The sequence below is a fragment of the Cervus elaphus genome, chromosome 22, assembly GCF_910594005.1.
Source record: "Cervus elaphus chromosome 22, mCerEla1.1, whole genome shotgun sequence".
Classification (NCBI taxonomy): domain Eukaryota; kingdom Metazoa; phylum Chordata; class Mammalia; order Artiodactyla; family Cervidae; genus Cervus; species Cervus elaphus.
Genome location: NC_057836.1, coordinates 8,663,832 through 8,679,138, shown reverse-complemented (window position 1 = coordinate 8,679,138; position 15,307 = coordinate 8,663,832). Strand labels below are relative to the sequence as shown.

Sequence of the window (15,307 nt, the reverse complement as noted above, 5' to 3'; positions counted from 1 at the left end):
CATGAAGTGGGCTATTCTGGGACTCGGATTACACAGGCGGGCCCGGGAACATAGACGTGAGCAGGGATGAACGCAGCTACAATGAATGTGAACGCCAAGGTGTCAGATCTTGACGGCACACCCAGCCGGCAGTGTGTGCGGGGAGAGGGAAGGCAAGTGAGAGCCAGGAGCCCAGGCGGAGAGGGAGGCGGCTGCCAGAGGAGAAGGAGGCCTGCAGGGAATGGGTGGAGGAGGCATAATTTCTCAGGAAGGCGCAGTCACCTTGGGCAAGGTGGCTCCTGAAATTGGAAGAATGTAAGCATGGTGGGCCCCACCTAGTTCAGGGAAACACCAGACACTCTACAGATCAGGAGGGACCGGTAGAGGACCAGGGGCTTTCCTAGGGTTTCACTGTCATGTGGGGTGTCCACGGACACCAGGTAGATCAGGACTGTGCTTAAAAGAATCAGTTTCCTGGCTGGTAAGGGCTCTCATCAAAGTACCAACTAGGCCCGACCCTGCTTAGCTTCTGAGATCAGATGCAATCGGGTACGTTCAGGGTGGTATGGCCATAGACCAGCTGGTAAGGTATTTAATCCTCTAGTACTCTGGCCCCCTGATGCGAAGAGCCAACTCGCTGGAAAAGACCCTGATGCTGGGAAAGATTGAGGGCAGGAGGAGAAGGGGATGACAGAGGATGAGATGGCTAGATGGCATCATTAACACAATGGACATGAGCTTGAGTAAACTCCAGGAGATGGTGAGGGACAGGGAAGCCTGGCGTGCTGCAGTCCATGGGGCCACAAAGTTGGACATGACTTAGCGACTAAACAAAAACAAGGTGTCTAAAAACTCTTGCAGGGGATCAGGCCTCAGGGATGTGTGCACCATCATTTCCACTTACTGGCTGATAACCTTGAACAAGGGCTTCCCTGGTGGTTCAGTGGTAAAGAATCTGCCTGGTAATGCAGGAGACATGGGTTCAGTCCCTTGGTGAGGAAGATCCCTTGGAAAGAGAAATGGCAACCCACTCCAGTATTCTTGCCTGGGAAATTCCATGGACAGAGGAGTCTGGCGGGCTACAGTCTATGGGGGTGGCAAAGAGTTAGACATAACTTAGCAATTAAACAACAACAATAACCTTGAAGAGGACATCTCACCTCCAAGAGCCTCAGTTTATTAGAATGCAGCACTTCACAGCAATCTCCTTCACAAGATAGCTTATACTCAACAGCGCCTCCATTGTAACCTCTCTTGTGAATGCCATTGGCTCACATCACCCTGCCTTGTAAAGATGGCTGTAGGTATTTGACTCCCAGCTAAACCAAGGGAACCACCAGGGCAACAAGCCGTCACACCTGATTCCTCTTGCTTATTCTCAGTGGCATGCTATCTAGTATACACTGACTGCTCAAAAAAGTTGGCTGAATAAATGTCATTAGTGTGCAAAGGGAAATATCTTGAGAAGACCACTGTGTGTTTCATAGCAGTTAGATCTAGGCAAGCTTTTTCCCAATGTGAACTGTTACTAAAATGTTCTACTCTGATTCTAACCTTCTGTCCAATTCCAAGTTTTGTCACATGATATTTGCACTCCTTGAGAACACAACTCATATCTAAATCACTTAGTTCAATAATGTAAGCTCCACGTGGGCCAGGACTTGGTTTTGTTCAAAGCTGGACCCTCAGTCCCTAAAACAGCCTGGTGTTTGTGAAGTGAAGTGAAAGTCGCTCAGTCATGTCTGACTCTTTGTGACCCCATGAACTATACATTCCATGGAATTCTCTAGGCCAGAATACTGGAGTGGGTAGCTTTTCCCTTCTCCAGGGGATCTTCACAACCCAGGCATCGAACTTAGGTCTCCCGCATTGCAGGTGGATTCTTTACCAGCTGAGCCACAAGGGAAGCCCAAGAATACTGGAGTGGGTAGCCTATCCCTTTTCCAGCAGATCTTCCCCATCCAGGAATCGAACCGGGGTCTCCTGCATTGCAGGTGGATTCTTTACCAACTGAATTATCAGGGAAGCCTGGTGTCTGTTAAGCCTCAATAAAGATTTGGCAAATGAATGAGTGGTTTCTGACCCTCAACACAATGCTATGCATTCCGCAAATTTTTGTTGAATGGATAAACTATTAAACAAGGGAAATTCTATTTCTTTAAAATGTCCCTTTCTAACATTCTCAACAGAGGCAGTACAGCAAGGTGGGTAGGTAGGCAAGCCTGGGAGTCATGTGGTCTGGGTTTGAATCCTGGCTCTTCTACTTAGCAGCTGGGTGACCTAGAGTGAGCTACGGAACCTCTCTGTTTCAGTTTTCTCACCTGTAAAATGAGGATAATAATAATTTTTCTAATAGGATTACGTGAGAGTATTTGAATGATATATGTCTTGCACAGTGCCTGGCATACAGTAATTGCTGCAGTTTTTTATGACCATATTAGTCTCATAATAACCTCCAATGGCTCCCCTAGCTATAAAATAAGATCTAAAGTCAAGGTCCCCACAATTTGGTACCAAGGTCTGTCTCTTTCCAGTCTCATCTTCCCACGCTAATTACCCTTTACTGGCTGCTACACTGTGCCAGACACTCCACTAAGTGGTGAGTATCACTAGCTAGATTTCCTTCTCTTACAGCCCTGTTAGTTAGGACTTATTATTGCCCATATGCCACTGATGGGACCAAGGCTCAGAAAGGAGAAGTAACTTCCTCAGGGACACACAGCTTATACCAGGAAAGTGGGATTCCATTCTAGGACTCTTTGACATGAAAGTTTGCACTCTTCTTCACTGACTTCTGAAATCTTTGCTATGCCAAATGAGGTCTATGGGTCACCGTTGTGAACATTACCTGGGAGCTTCCTAGAAATGTAGACTCTCAGGTCTCATCTCAGACCAACTGAATCAGAACCTGCATTTTAGCAAGACACTCCCCACCCCCACCCGGGTGACTACGGTGCACAATCAAGTTTTAGAAGTGTTGTTGTAAACTACTTTCTACTCCTCAGTCACAAGGGCTAATTAAAGCAAATATGTGATCTTATTTAGTCCCTAAAACAATCTGGGAGGTCACAGGAGTCAGCATTGTTATCCCACTTTGCAGATGGGGACACTTCAGGTTCAGAGGGTTAAGTATCTTAGCCTGAACCCAAATGCACCTTATGCCAGCATGACGCTCTGACCTCATCCAATCCCAACTCCCTCTCCCTGAAGTGTCTTCACTCCCCTTCTTACCCTTGACTTCTTCTCTTCCTTTCAGGCTCCACTCAAAACCCCTTGCTGCTGGGTAAAAGCCTTCTTACCTACATTCCATTGGGCAGATTAATTTCTTGATCCCTAAAAGTCCCCACAGCTTCCCACACCCTTTCTTTTGACCCTAATCTCATTCTTTTAAAAGAAATACGTACTGAGCACCTACTGTGTGCACATAGTAAGCAGTGAGTAAATGTTTGCTCCCAGTTCACTGCTGACTCAGTTTACTAAAAGCACTTTCATCACACCTGTGTCATCCTCCTGTGTGTTTTTCTGTTCCTCCCACTGCTCTGAGCTCCTCTGTGTCCCCAGGGCAGAGAGTTTGGCATCTTGTAAGGCTTCAAGTTATTAGAAAACAAACTAAATGCTCTCCCATCTAAAGGGGAAATTTGTCTGTACTTCAGTGTTCCTAGGAGTGGGACCTTCAAATTCCCAAGAGTAGGAGAGGACACAGGTAAGATGATAGACACATCTCTACTCACCATTCTTGACCTTATACAGCATGCTAGAATTGACTAGCCACAAAATTTGCATATATTGAAAATATAACCCTCATTTTTCCAGGCTATCAAAAGGGAGACCCAGAAATACTAGGCAAGCTTTCCAAAATCCCCAGGGTTAAAACCATGGCCGCAGTAACCTTCTGTCATTTCATGAGAAGAAGAAAGGGCAAAGGTGGCTGTGATGTAGGGCAAAGTGGACACAGAGAACATAATATTCCCCACATGCTGCTTCTACTTTTCAGGGAGGTCTGGGCAAACCACAGGTTTCCAGGCCTCAATTTCCTCATCTGTCAAATGAGGGGGTTGAATTAGTTTCTAAAGCTGCTTCCAGCGCTAAAATGCTTTGCTATAAAATGAGAGAACCATGAACCTTTGGTTGCTATGATCTGAAAATATTTTGAATGCGGAGAATCAAATTGTACAGCAGTGCATGAACAAAATAATATGTTAATGACTAAGAAGATTATACTTCATCCAGTGGGAAATAGCAGAACTGCTGCTGGTGGTGGTGATGTGTGTGTGTGAGTGTGCACGTATGTGTGTGTCTCTTCCTTCCTTGAGCTCAGACATATATTTTAAATCACTAATATAGTAATCAAACCTCTGGCTGCCCATCTTGCCCAACACACACACACAGAGACACACACATGCTCAGACACCACTTCAAAATAAAATGAGAAAGCTCCATCGCCGTTCAGTTCAGTTCAGTCTCTCAGTCCTGTCCGACTCTTTTCCACCCCATGGACTGCTGCACGGCCAGGCTTCCCTGTCCATCACCAATTCCCGGAGCATGCTCAAACTCATGTCCATCCCGATGGAGATGCCATCCAACCGTCTCATCCTCTGTGGTCCCCTTCTCCCACCTTCAATCTTTCCCAGCATCAGTGTCTTTTCCAATGAGTTGGTTCTTCGCATCAGGTGGCCAAAGTATTGGATGGAGTTTCAGCTTCAGCATCAGTCCTTCCAATGAATATTCAGCCCCTGGAGGCCTCTGCTTTCAGAACTGGGACAAATGGGTTGGGGGAGCTGGGGGTTTTATTAGCATTTCGCTTTTGCACATCAACCGCCCTCCTCGGCCTTCACAGTATGGCCTCGCATAGGCCTCCCGACCCCCGCAATGGGTCAGTGATCAGGTCGGCCACCCCAGAAACGCCCTGGCCAGACCACGTGCTCCAGGCCCTACCAGCCGGTAAAATGAAAGCGCACCTGAGATGAGTCTGGCCGGCTCGGCGGCAGGAAGAGTTAGGTCCCTCACCGCAGGGTCAGGGCCAGAAGGCGGAAGCGAGCCAGAGGCCGCACGTGGGTCTAAGTACCGCCCGGCTCCAAGTTCCTGCCGGCTCTAGAGCTCCCGCCCCCGGCTGGGCCCCCGCAGGCCTAGGCCTCGCCGCGTCCCCAGCGGAGCACCCCCGCCCCGAGGTCGCCGGCCGCGGCTCGTGCCTGCAGAGGCGGAGGGCGCGGCTGCCCCTCCCCGCCCGACGGCCGCTCCCGCGCCGGGGCCCGCGCCGGATTGGCCGCCCTCGCGGCCAGGTGAGGCGCCCCGCCCCTCGGCGGCTTCAGGTGCGGCGGTGGGACCGGGCCGCGGCCGGGCCGGGGCCGGGGCGACATGGCCGAGTCCCAGCTGAGCTGCCTGGACGAGACGCACGTGAACGAGAGGGTGACCGAGGCGCAGGCCGCCTTCTACTACTGCGAGCGGCGGCGGGCCGCGCTGGAGGCGCTGCTGGGCGGCGGCGAGCAGGCCTACCGCGAGCGGGTCAAGAAGGAGCGGCTGCGGGACTTCCTCTCCAGCCAGGAGCGTCAGGCCCTCCGCGCCGCCTGGAGCCCCTACGAGGATGTCGCCGCCGCCGCCCGGGGCAAGAGTAAGGCCAAGGCCAAGACCCCGGCGCAGGCCGCGGCCGAGTCCGGCGAGTCCCTGGCCTACTGGCCCGACCGCTCGGACACCGAGGTGCCCCCGCTGGACCTGGGCTGGACCGACGCGGGCTTCTACCGCGGCGTGAGCCGCGTCACCCTCTTCACCCACCCCCCCAAGGACGAGAAGGCGCCCCATCTGAAGCAGCTGGTCAGGCAGATGATCCAACAGGCCCAGAAGGTAGGCCCCCGCCCCTGCCCCGGCCACGCACATTGATGGGGACCCCCACGACCGACCCCTAGGACCAGGCCCCCCCAACACGACCCCCGAGGCAAGGCCTGGGGCTGGCGGCCCTGACCACCCTCAGGAAAAGGGGTGCAGAACCCTCCCATCCGCCGTGGGGCTGCAGAGGAGAGCATGGATGTGTCTGGCGAATGACAAGGTGCTGGACAGTTGCTTGTCCTTTTTACAGGGGCCAGCGCCTCTGGCTTTCTTCTGCTCTGCGCGTCTATGTGTCTGTCTGGTTTCTCTCTCTAGGCAGGAGTGGGGGCTGTGGAGCCCTGTGGTAAAATGGGCCACTCAAAGGTCTTGATAATAACCTGTGTGCTTCCCAGGGATTTAACAAAACTTGTCCCTGATCATTTTCTCATTTGATCCTCAGGCAATCATAGGAAGTGTAGTGTGGCCTCCCCACCCCCACCCCAGCCACATTGCTCTTAGGAGGCACCCGCACCCAGAGTCAAAGCTGGCCTGGCCCCTGGCATTCACACTGGCTCTGCACCCAGCAGTAGGGCTCAAGCAGCCTGGAATAAATGAAGGATGTTTCTTGACCACCTACTCTGTGCCTGACGCTGTGCTGGCCACTTTCACAGGGCAGCTCCCTAAACTCAGCAGGTCAGGGGAAAAGCTCCCACTTATCCCATCTACTTACTCTGCCAGGGCATTGAAAGGAGGGGACGTTTGCAGAGTCACTGGTTAGAATACTGGTGGGGCCAGTAGTTTGTTGGGCAGAGTTTCCAGATAAAATATGAGATGTCCTGTTAAATTTGAATTCCAGAATAACAAGAAGAAATTTTTTAGCATTATACAGTATGATTCAAATATTGCATGAAACATACTGATGTTAAAAAGTCATTCACTGTTTATCTGAAAATCAGATTTAATGAGGGCATTCTGTGTTTTTATTTGCTAAGTCTGGTTCCCCTACATTGAGATTTGTTAAGAGACATCAGCAGCCTCTGGTACCCAGTTCATAATATACAACAGAAGTGGCTTGGGTTCACCGTTCTAATTCAACTCGAGGACTGTGGTTGGAGTCCTGTTACACCCTGGAGGCTGAACTTGAGACACCCATGGTGGGGCTCCTCTTCTGGAAGGCATGATGCAGGTGGTTGGCTAGATTGGCTGCTAGAAGGAAGGGTTAAGTTTTCACTGTCTGTGTTTCCACCCTCCCTCTCTAAAGAATCCCAGCTTGTCTGCCTGAGAGTTCTTTTGTCTATTGCATTCTGCAGAAGAGAAAGGCAAGTTTGAACAGAGGAGGAGAAAGGATGTGGGCGACAATCCTGTGTAGCAGGCTGGAGCTGGGGTCAGGGGTCAAGTCCTACGATGTAATACTAATAAGCCTTGATTTTTGAGTACTTAATGTGTGCCAGCCACAGTGCTAGTGATTTTCACAACTACTGAGTGAGATGGGTATTTTCCTTATTTTGGGACTCAAAACAGTTAAGTTACTTGCCAAGCCAAAATTCAAACACCGAAGTGCTTCCTGTTAACCACAGTGCTGTCTGATGATGCAACAGATTAAACCAAGGATCTTGAATGGAGCTAGCCTGATCACACCTGGGCAACAGGTTACAAGAAGGGAGAGACAGAGCCCTGCCCACTGGGACCTCTAGTTCCATGTGGGATGTTGGGAGTCTCCTAGGTAGTGGAGTGTTCTGAACTCTTTAAATATTTAACAACAGAAACTTGAACAACTGTGAACTGACCCAGTATTCACATATTAAACCAGTTATTATTTCCTGAGTTCCAGGCACTAGCCATAGAAAGATATAAGCTGTGGCCTTTGCCCTCCAAGAGTTAAATGCTGCCGAGGGGATATGCTGTAAGGAAAACAGATTTTGAGGCTGGATATGCCCAATCTTGGAGGGCTTCCCAAGGGAGGTAAATTGCAGGGTTGAAAAGGGAGAGAGAAAACCGGAATGGAGGAAGAGGAAACTTAAGAAACTCTTGTTTCTCCTTAGGGGACTCAGGAGAGAAAGCTTTGTGCTTCAGATCAGCAAGCAGCTTTGAATGACAGGAGGGAAGAGCTATTGTGGTGACAGCTGAGTATGTGGGGGGCCTGGCGCAAGGGTCCTAAAACTGGGTCCAAAGCAGATGACCTCCCCCCAGGAAGAAGCAGCTTCGGGCGCTGTCTATGCCCCAAACCCTCAGACTCTCTGAACCCTGACTCTTTAATCATGACCACTCACCTGCGTGCGGCACCTTCTTCCCAAAGATCTTGTGAAGTAGGCAGGGCAAAAGTTGACCCTCTTTCACAGGCGAGGAAACTGAGGCACAGAGAAGGAAAGAGGCTTGCCTAAAGGTCATGTGGTTGGTCATGGAAACACCCAGATCCCCAGTTTCTACTCTGAAGGCTACACCTTCTGACCTTTGCCTGTCCCCACCCCCCAAACCCACTCATCCTCAGCCAACTGGCACGGGGCACCCTCTGTGACTATTACTCTAGAGCCTTCCCCATCCTTTTCACCTGAGGGAGGGAATTTCCTTGTCTCCAGGGAGTCTGGCTGCCTTGAGGGCGGGTGGGATGGACCAAGATGATGTATGTGCAGAGATGCAGGGGACCGTTGCAGATATGGTTGGGGAGCGGCAGAAGGACATAATCCACAGGTCCACCTGGGCACCAGAGGATTTTATTTCGTTTAATCCTCAGTAACTTCATTAGGGGCTGTCATTTTTATTCCTCAGTGACGAACAGGAAACGGAGGCTCAGGGGGAGTGGCTGTGCCTTGCCCACAGGCACAGACCAGCAAGAGTTTTAAGCCTACGCCTCAGAGATGTGGAGAAAGGAGCCTGATTAAAAGACACTTTGAAAACATGATTTGGTGGGAGGAGGCCTTTGAGTTGATCAGTCTCAAGTTATGTGCTCACCGGGCCTCTGCAAATGGCAGAACGCCATCCTGGCTGTACCGGATAGCCGGCATTCAGACATTCGGACTCGTTTCCTTGTCAAGCGGGGGTTTTTCCTGCTGTTTTAATGCCCCTTACGTGATTTGCTATTTTTAGGGTCACTGTATGATGTACTCTGCTTGAAGTACAGGCCGGGACTTCCCTGGTGGTCCAGTGGCTAAAACTCTGCTCTCCCAGTACAGGGGGCCGGAGTTCCATCCCTGGTCAGGGAACTAGACCCCACGTGTTACAACTAAAGATCCCACATGCAGCAACTAAGAGCTGGTGCAGTCAAATTAATTAATTTAAAAAAAATTTTTTTAATAAAGTATAGGCAGAAAGGGTGCCTTCTGGAACCCAGAAGTGAGCCCATGGCCTGTCTCCCACTGGCAGAGGGGACCAAGGAGGTTGCTGCCACTTGGGTTGCTATGACCACTGTAACCCAGGGAGTGGGGACGGGGGCCTGGACTTAAAGCAAGACCATGTGAAGACAGGGAAATGGTTGGTTCTTATTCACAAGGGCAGAGCTGAGAGGACCAAACAACTGCAGTTTGGAAGGATAGTGAGTTGGGTCGTTGGACAAATATTTCAAGGTGTGCTAAGCACTTTAGTAGAAAACAGACATATAAAATGCACCTCTGCTCTTAAATGGCCTAACAGTCTACTAAACTATCGTTTTAATACAGACTAATGAGTGCTTGACAGAAGGCGTGGCGGGGGCCCTAACCCAGCCCCCGAGCCGTGTGAGGGGAGGACTTCTGATGCTGCCGCCTGTCTGCGGGCGAGTCTGAGCGCAGCAGACAGGATGAGACTGCGCGGCGCATCCACCCTTCTTGGCACCCCGGCTCCCTTCCGACCAGTGGCACCCATTTTTGAGGCTACCGGGCGGGTTTAGAGAGTCCTGCCTGTGCCTCGGGAGCAGAGGAAAGCTTAACCACCTCGAAGACTGACCCTTGGCCCTTGCCTTCCTGGGCCCCACACTCCAGGGTACCAGCTACCCGGCTCCTGCTTGCTCACCACAAGCCCCTCCCCGAGCATTTCCTCTGAGCCTCAGTAACCATGTCAGTATCAGTAACCATGTCAGGCAGATAGTATCTTCCTTTCACAGGGGCAGCCTCTGAGGTCCAGAAAGGTGTGATGACTTGTCTTCAGAAGAGGGGATGACAGCTCCCCCAGGTCCAGTGATCAGAACTCCCAGTGACCCCGCATAAACATAAACCCAGCCCCGGAGAGGGTGGGATGCAGGGCCAGGCAGCTTTGATGAACCGAAGCCCTGCTCTCTGTTCCGGCGGCAGTGGGGAGGGGCAGGCCCACCTAGTTGGTGGGAGGCAGAGGGGTGTGGGGGGCAGGCCTGGCCGGACCCCCATCTCTGCCTGTCAGTGGTTTGTCCCCTCCCTTCAGGGCCTGGCTCAGAGGCCGCCGCTTCCTTGGCACTCGATCAAAATTTTCAATCCAAAAGTGACTTTTTGTTCCCAGATGTGGCTCCTTGTTTGTGCCACCTGTGTGTCTGGCACAGGGCTCGCTTGAGGAGAGCCCATCTGATCCTCGGAGACCAGAGCTTTCGAAGAACTGGGACTTCCTTCCTACACCCCCTCCATTGTCTTTGTGGAGCCCCAGCAGCACAGGTGACCAGTGGTTCGTTTAACTGATTGGAGACTATCTCCCACTGGCCCCCAGCCCCTCTCCATCCCTCTAGGGAAGCCTGCAGAGGCTCCAGTTGAACTGCACATTGCTAAGGGTCTCCATTAATCCTCCTCATATCAAGCCACCTGGCAGCAGAGGGAAGAGGGCTCTAAACTGGGGGGAGGGATGCAGAGGCCTCTGGGGAAGGGCTCCAGAGCAGAAGGCACGGTTGGCCAGGTTAGCAGGCTTGCTTAGAGGTCTGGGTAGCCGATAGGCGAGAGCTGCTGGGCACACATGCCCAGGGGGTGCGGCTCACTTCACCAGGAGGCTCAGCTTGGCGGGTAGCCACCTTTGCCACTGTCTTCCCCCGTTAGCCTCTATCAGCTCTTCCTCTTTCAGGTACATCCAGCAAATAGTACACAGCATCTTCTTTGTACCAGGCACTGTGCTGGGCCCTGGGATATAGACAATGAACAGAGGAAAGAGAGAGGAAACAAAAGAGCAGTTTACATATATATGGACTTAAATATTGCTGGTTTGTGAAATTTGGGTATGATGATACATTCGTTAGCCACCTTGATGCCTTGTTTGAGAGCTGGTCCCAATTCTCCCTAATACCTTTCCCTGTTCTCTTTCCCTTCCATGGCAGAGGTTTTAGCTAGAGCTTCTGAGCTGCCTTTTAAAAGCCTGATTCGGGAGGACTTCCCCAGTGGTCCAGTGGCTAAGACTCTGAGACCCCAACGCAGGGGACCTGGGTTCCATCCCTGGTCAGGGAACTAGTTCCCACATACGGCAACTAAGAGTTCGCAAGTCTGTAATTAAGACCCAGCACAGCCAAAGAAATAAATGTTAATAAAGCCTGATTTGCTGTGCAGAACAAGAGAAGGTCTCTCAGGGCAGCCTGTGACCTGTGGTCCAACTTACACCATCTGCCCGCCTAACCCTTCTTCCCGCTGTGGATCATTCCATGTGGGCATTATTTCTGAGGCTCAGGGCAGTTCCAGAGTCCTTTCCCCCTCGAGGCTGGTAATGACACAGCTGCAGTTCCAGGGACCGCGCACCTCATAGCCCTTCCAGGATCTTGTCTGGGCCTGTCCGGCATCTCTGCCAAGCCCTGGGCGCTGTGGCTACTGAGTTTTAAGTCTCTCTCCTTTATGCTCCATCACTGATCCTGGGAGCAACAGAGACCCAACTTCACGTCAAGGACAGAGAATGGACTCTGAAGCTGAAAGGTCTTGGTTTCTGCCCTAATCTGTCTACTTACTAATTTGGGGTTGAATCACTTGCCTCCCTGGGACTCCTGATCTGCACAGTTGGAGGATATTACCTAGATTTCGGATAGTTTTGAAAAACAAGGAAGAAACAGTGTGAAAGCTGAGGATACCGAGAAAGTATGGTACAAGTCCCCTCTCGGAGCTGGGAGGGAGGCGTGGCTGGTCTTCCGCCCAGGACTCAGGGCTGCCGGCTGGGAGATCAGGCCAGGAGATCAGAGTTCGGGCAGCCAGGGGTTGCTTCTCGTCCTCAGGTTGGAGGCCCCGCGCAGGTGTGCTTCCTGTTTCCTCCTCTCATCAGGGGAGCAGCTCCAACGGCCCTCCCTTCCCCCCAGCCCCACACTTCTCTGCTGGCCTAGATTTGGTGGCTGTTTGTCAGGGCAGCTCTCCTGCAGGGCTGTGGCAGCCAAGTTCTCAGCCAGGGTTCTTCTGTAGGATCCGCCACGGGTGCCCTGAACCGGGGATCCCTGAGGGCGTTCCCCTCCCAGAATCACCTGGAAGAGCCAGTTCAAGGAGCCTGAGATCAGTCTGTAAAGACTTCTCAAGAACTAGAGCCTGCACAGGGGGCATGGGGACACGGCAGTGGGGTGGGTTGAGGCGTGGGACAGGCTGTGTTTCTGTCTTTGGAGAGGCTTGGTTCCTCTGAAATCTGACACTTTAGGTCTCTGAAACTCTGAAGATGGGTGTCTCCCAGGGGGATCACAAGTAGAAGATGGGGCCTTGATGGGGGGGTGCCTTTCATCGTGACTTCTTGGGCTTCTGGTGGCATAGCCAGTTTTGCTGGACACTGGTCTCAAGAGGCCAGGGCAACGCCAGGGGAGGGGGTACACGGTTGGCAGCCTCGTTCTTGCCCTGGTTGTCTCTTTCCTCCGCCACCAGTTGACCTTGGGCAAATCATTTGGCATTGGCTTGGCCTCTACCTCTGCATCTGTAAAATGGGAATAATTCTTCTCACTTACTTTCATATGATTGCTCTGAGACTCTAACGCAAGACTATGAGACAGCATTTTGAAAAAGAGGAGTGAGAGATGCGGATAAAAGGGGTTTATGTTGTGCTCGCTTCGGCAGCACATATACTAAAACTGGAACGATACAGAGAAGATTAGCATGGCCCCTGCACAAGGATGACACGCAAATTCGTGAAGCGTTCCATATTTTTAGGACATGGAAGCAACCTAGATGCCCGTCAGCAGACAAATGGATAAGAAAGCTGTGGTAAAAAAAAAAAAAAAAAAAAAAAAGCTGTGGTACATATACACAATGGAATAGTACTCAGCCATTAAAAAGAATACATTTGAATCAGTTCTAATGAGATGGATAAAACTGGAGCCCATTATACAGAGTAAAGTAAGCCAGAAAGATAAACACCAATACAGTATACTAACACATATATATGGAATTTAGAAAGATGGTAACGATAACCCTATATGCAAGATGGAAGAAGAGACACCGATGTATAGAACAGACTTTTGGACTCTATGGGAGAAGGCGAGGGTGGGATGATCTGAGAGAACAGCATCAAAACATGTATATTATCAAGGGTGAAACAGATCGCCAGTCCATGTTGGATGCATGAGACAAGTGCTTGGGGCTGGTGCACTGGGATGACCCAGAGGGATGGGATGGGGAGGGAGGTGGGAGGGGGTTCAGGATGGGGAACACATGTAAATCCATGGCTGATTCATGTCAATGTATGACAAAAACCACTACAATGTTATAAAGTAATTAGCCTCCAACTAATAAAAATAAATGGGGGAAAAGAAAACTGAATGGAAACCTGTTAAAAAAAAAAGGGGAGGTTTATGTTAAGAGGGGCTAACATTGTTGAAAGATCGGTGCTCCGCGTGTTATTTCCTTTAATTAATCGAGTCCTCAGCACCTGGCACGGGAAAGGGGCTTTTCCCAGAGGCTCAGGGAGAGCAAGAGGCCGCAGAGCTGCTCAGAGCCCAGCTGGGATTCACCCAGGTCTGAGCTCAAGGCTTGTGTCCTTCTGCTACACATGCAGTTGCTTCTGGGGATTGTCCCCATGGCCACCTCTTCCCTCTGAAATCCCAGATACTAAGTATGTTTGTTGCCACCCAGGCTCTGGGAAACTCACCAACTGGTTCTGGAAACAAACAAGAACGAGACTACTTCAGTGGGAGTAGGAGAGAGGAGGATTCTTGCTGCTTGTGGCACTGGGACAGGTCACATCACCAAGAAGCTGGTCTGAGTAGCTCCCAGGGACCTGTTTATTTAGTTTGGCCAAACCGCGTCGATTGTGGGATCTTCGCTTCTCGACCAGGGATCAAACCCATGTCTTTAATAGTGAAAGCGCCGAGTTCTAACCACTAGACTACCAGAGAATTCCCTCCCAGGGACCTTTTTTTTTTTCTAATGTATTTTTGGCTGCGTCAAGTCTTAGCTGTGGCGTAGGGGCTCTTTGTTTCAGCAAGCAGGCTCAGTCACCTCAAGGTATGTGAGATCTTAGTTCCCCAACCAGAGATTAGACCTGGTCTCCAGGGACTTCTTACTGGCCACTTTCTGACCCTCTTCCCTGGACTTGGGTCCTCACTGTCAAACTGAGACCTTGATGGGAGTCCCAGCCAGCAACCCCACCCCCATGCCACCCCATCAGGATGCTATCTCACTGCTTCGCCTTGGCTGGTGGTCAAATCCACCACCCTCTCTGCCGAGTGTACAGGGCAGAGCCTGTTCTGGGGCAGGCTTCCAGTCTGGAGGGAGAGAGGAGCAGGGCAGAGGACCATGAGCCGGGGCGGGTCCTGGCTGACCGCCTGCCTCTGTTCCTGGCGCTGTCCTGACCACCCCCTACCCCAGGCTGAGTCACTCTAGTGATCCCGGCCCCTCCGCCACCCTCCCCCCCCCCCCGCCCCCCCCAGGGGCCAAGACCAGTCAGCCGTCAGCCGTAGCTGGTCCGCTGCCTGCCCCTGTTTTCCTTTCCTCCTCTGAAATTCGTGGAGTCTGTGAACTTGCTAATGATCCCAGAATCTTAGCCCAAGAAAAGAGCCAGTGGCTCTTCTAGTTAGTGGTCTCTCTGGCCCGAGTCTCCAATAATCTGTTAACTCACCCTGACCCATCTTGTCCTGTGGTCACCATGTTGGGCCTTTCATGGTACTGGTGGGGCCAGTGGGAGGCTCCAGATAAAAGCTCTTTTCTGTTCTGTGTCCTAGCAGCGAGTCAGCAGAAGGTGGGGGCGGGGCGGGGACCAGGGCTCTTCACCTCTCTGTGGGTCTTCGAGGACCAACTGTGAGTATGCTTACCTCCTTATCCCAAGAGGGTTCCCTTCCCCACATCCGCTCATTCACTCCCTTTGTTTCACTGAGGATCTAGTATGTGCCATGTTCCAGAAATATACAGAATCATAAAATGTGGACCCTGAAAAAGAACATAAACTGCAGTACAGGTGGGAGGAGGGTGTTGATAGCTGTTAGCTGTTGTGTGTGCGTGCCCAGTCATCTCAGTCCTGTCTGACTGTTTGCAACCCCGTGGTCTGCAGCCCACCAGGTTCCTCGGTCCATGGGACTATCCAGGCAAGAACACTTGCCATGCCCTTCTCCAGGGGATCTCCCCAACCCAGGGATCGAACCCTCGTCTTCTACTTCTCCTGCATTGCAGGCAGATTCTTTACCCACTGAGTCACCTTGGAAGCCGTAAACTGTTGAGTTCTT

At 51.5% G+C, this 15,307-nt stretch overlaps 1 protein-coding gene and 1 non-coding gene across 2 annotated transcripts in view; both read left to right on the top strand.

Annotated features, from left to right (window-relative positions):
* The first annotated feature begins 4,972 nt into the window (after positions 1 to 4,972).
* Positions 4,973 to 15,307, top strand: part of FAM83F (family with sequence similarity 83 member F) — a 33,746-nt gene continuing 23,411 nt past the window's right edge. The window contains exon 1 of the mRNA XM_043882495.1: positions 4,973 to 5,817. Within this exon, the coding sequence (XP_043738430.1) occupies positions 5,335 to 5,817 (483 nt within the window). The 5' untranslated portion in view covers positions 4,973 to 5,334. The remainder of the gene's footprint in view (positions 5,818 to 15,307) is intronic.
* LOC122680939 lies at positions 12,692 to 12,798 on the top strand. The gene has a single exon (XR_006336848.1). It is a non-coding gene; the product is annotated as a U6 spliceosomal RNA (small nuclear RNA).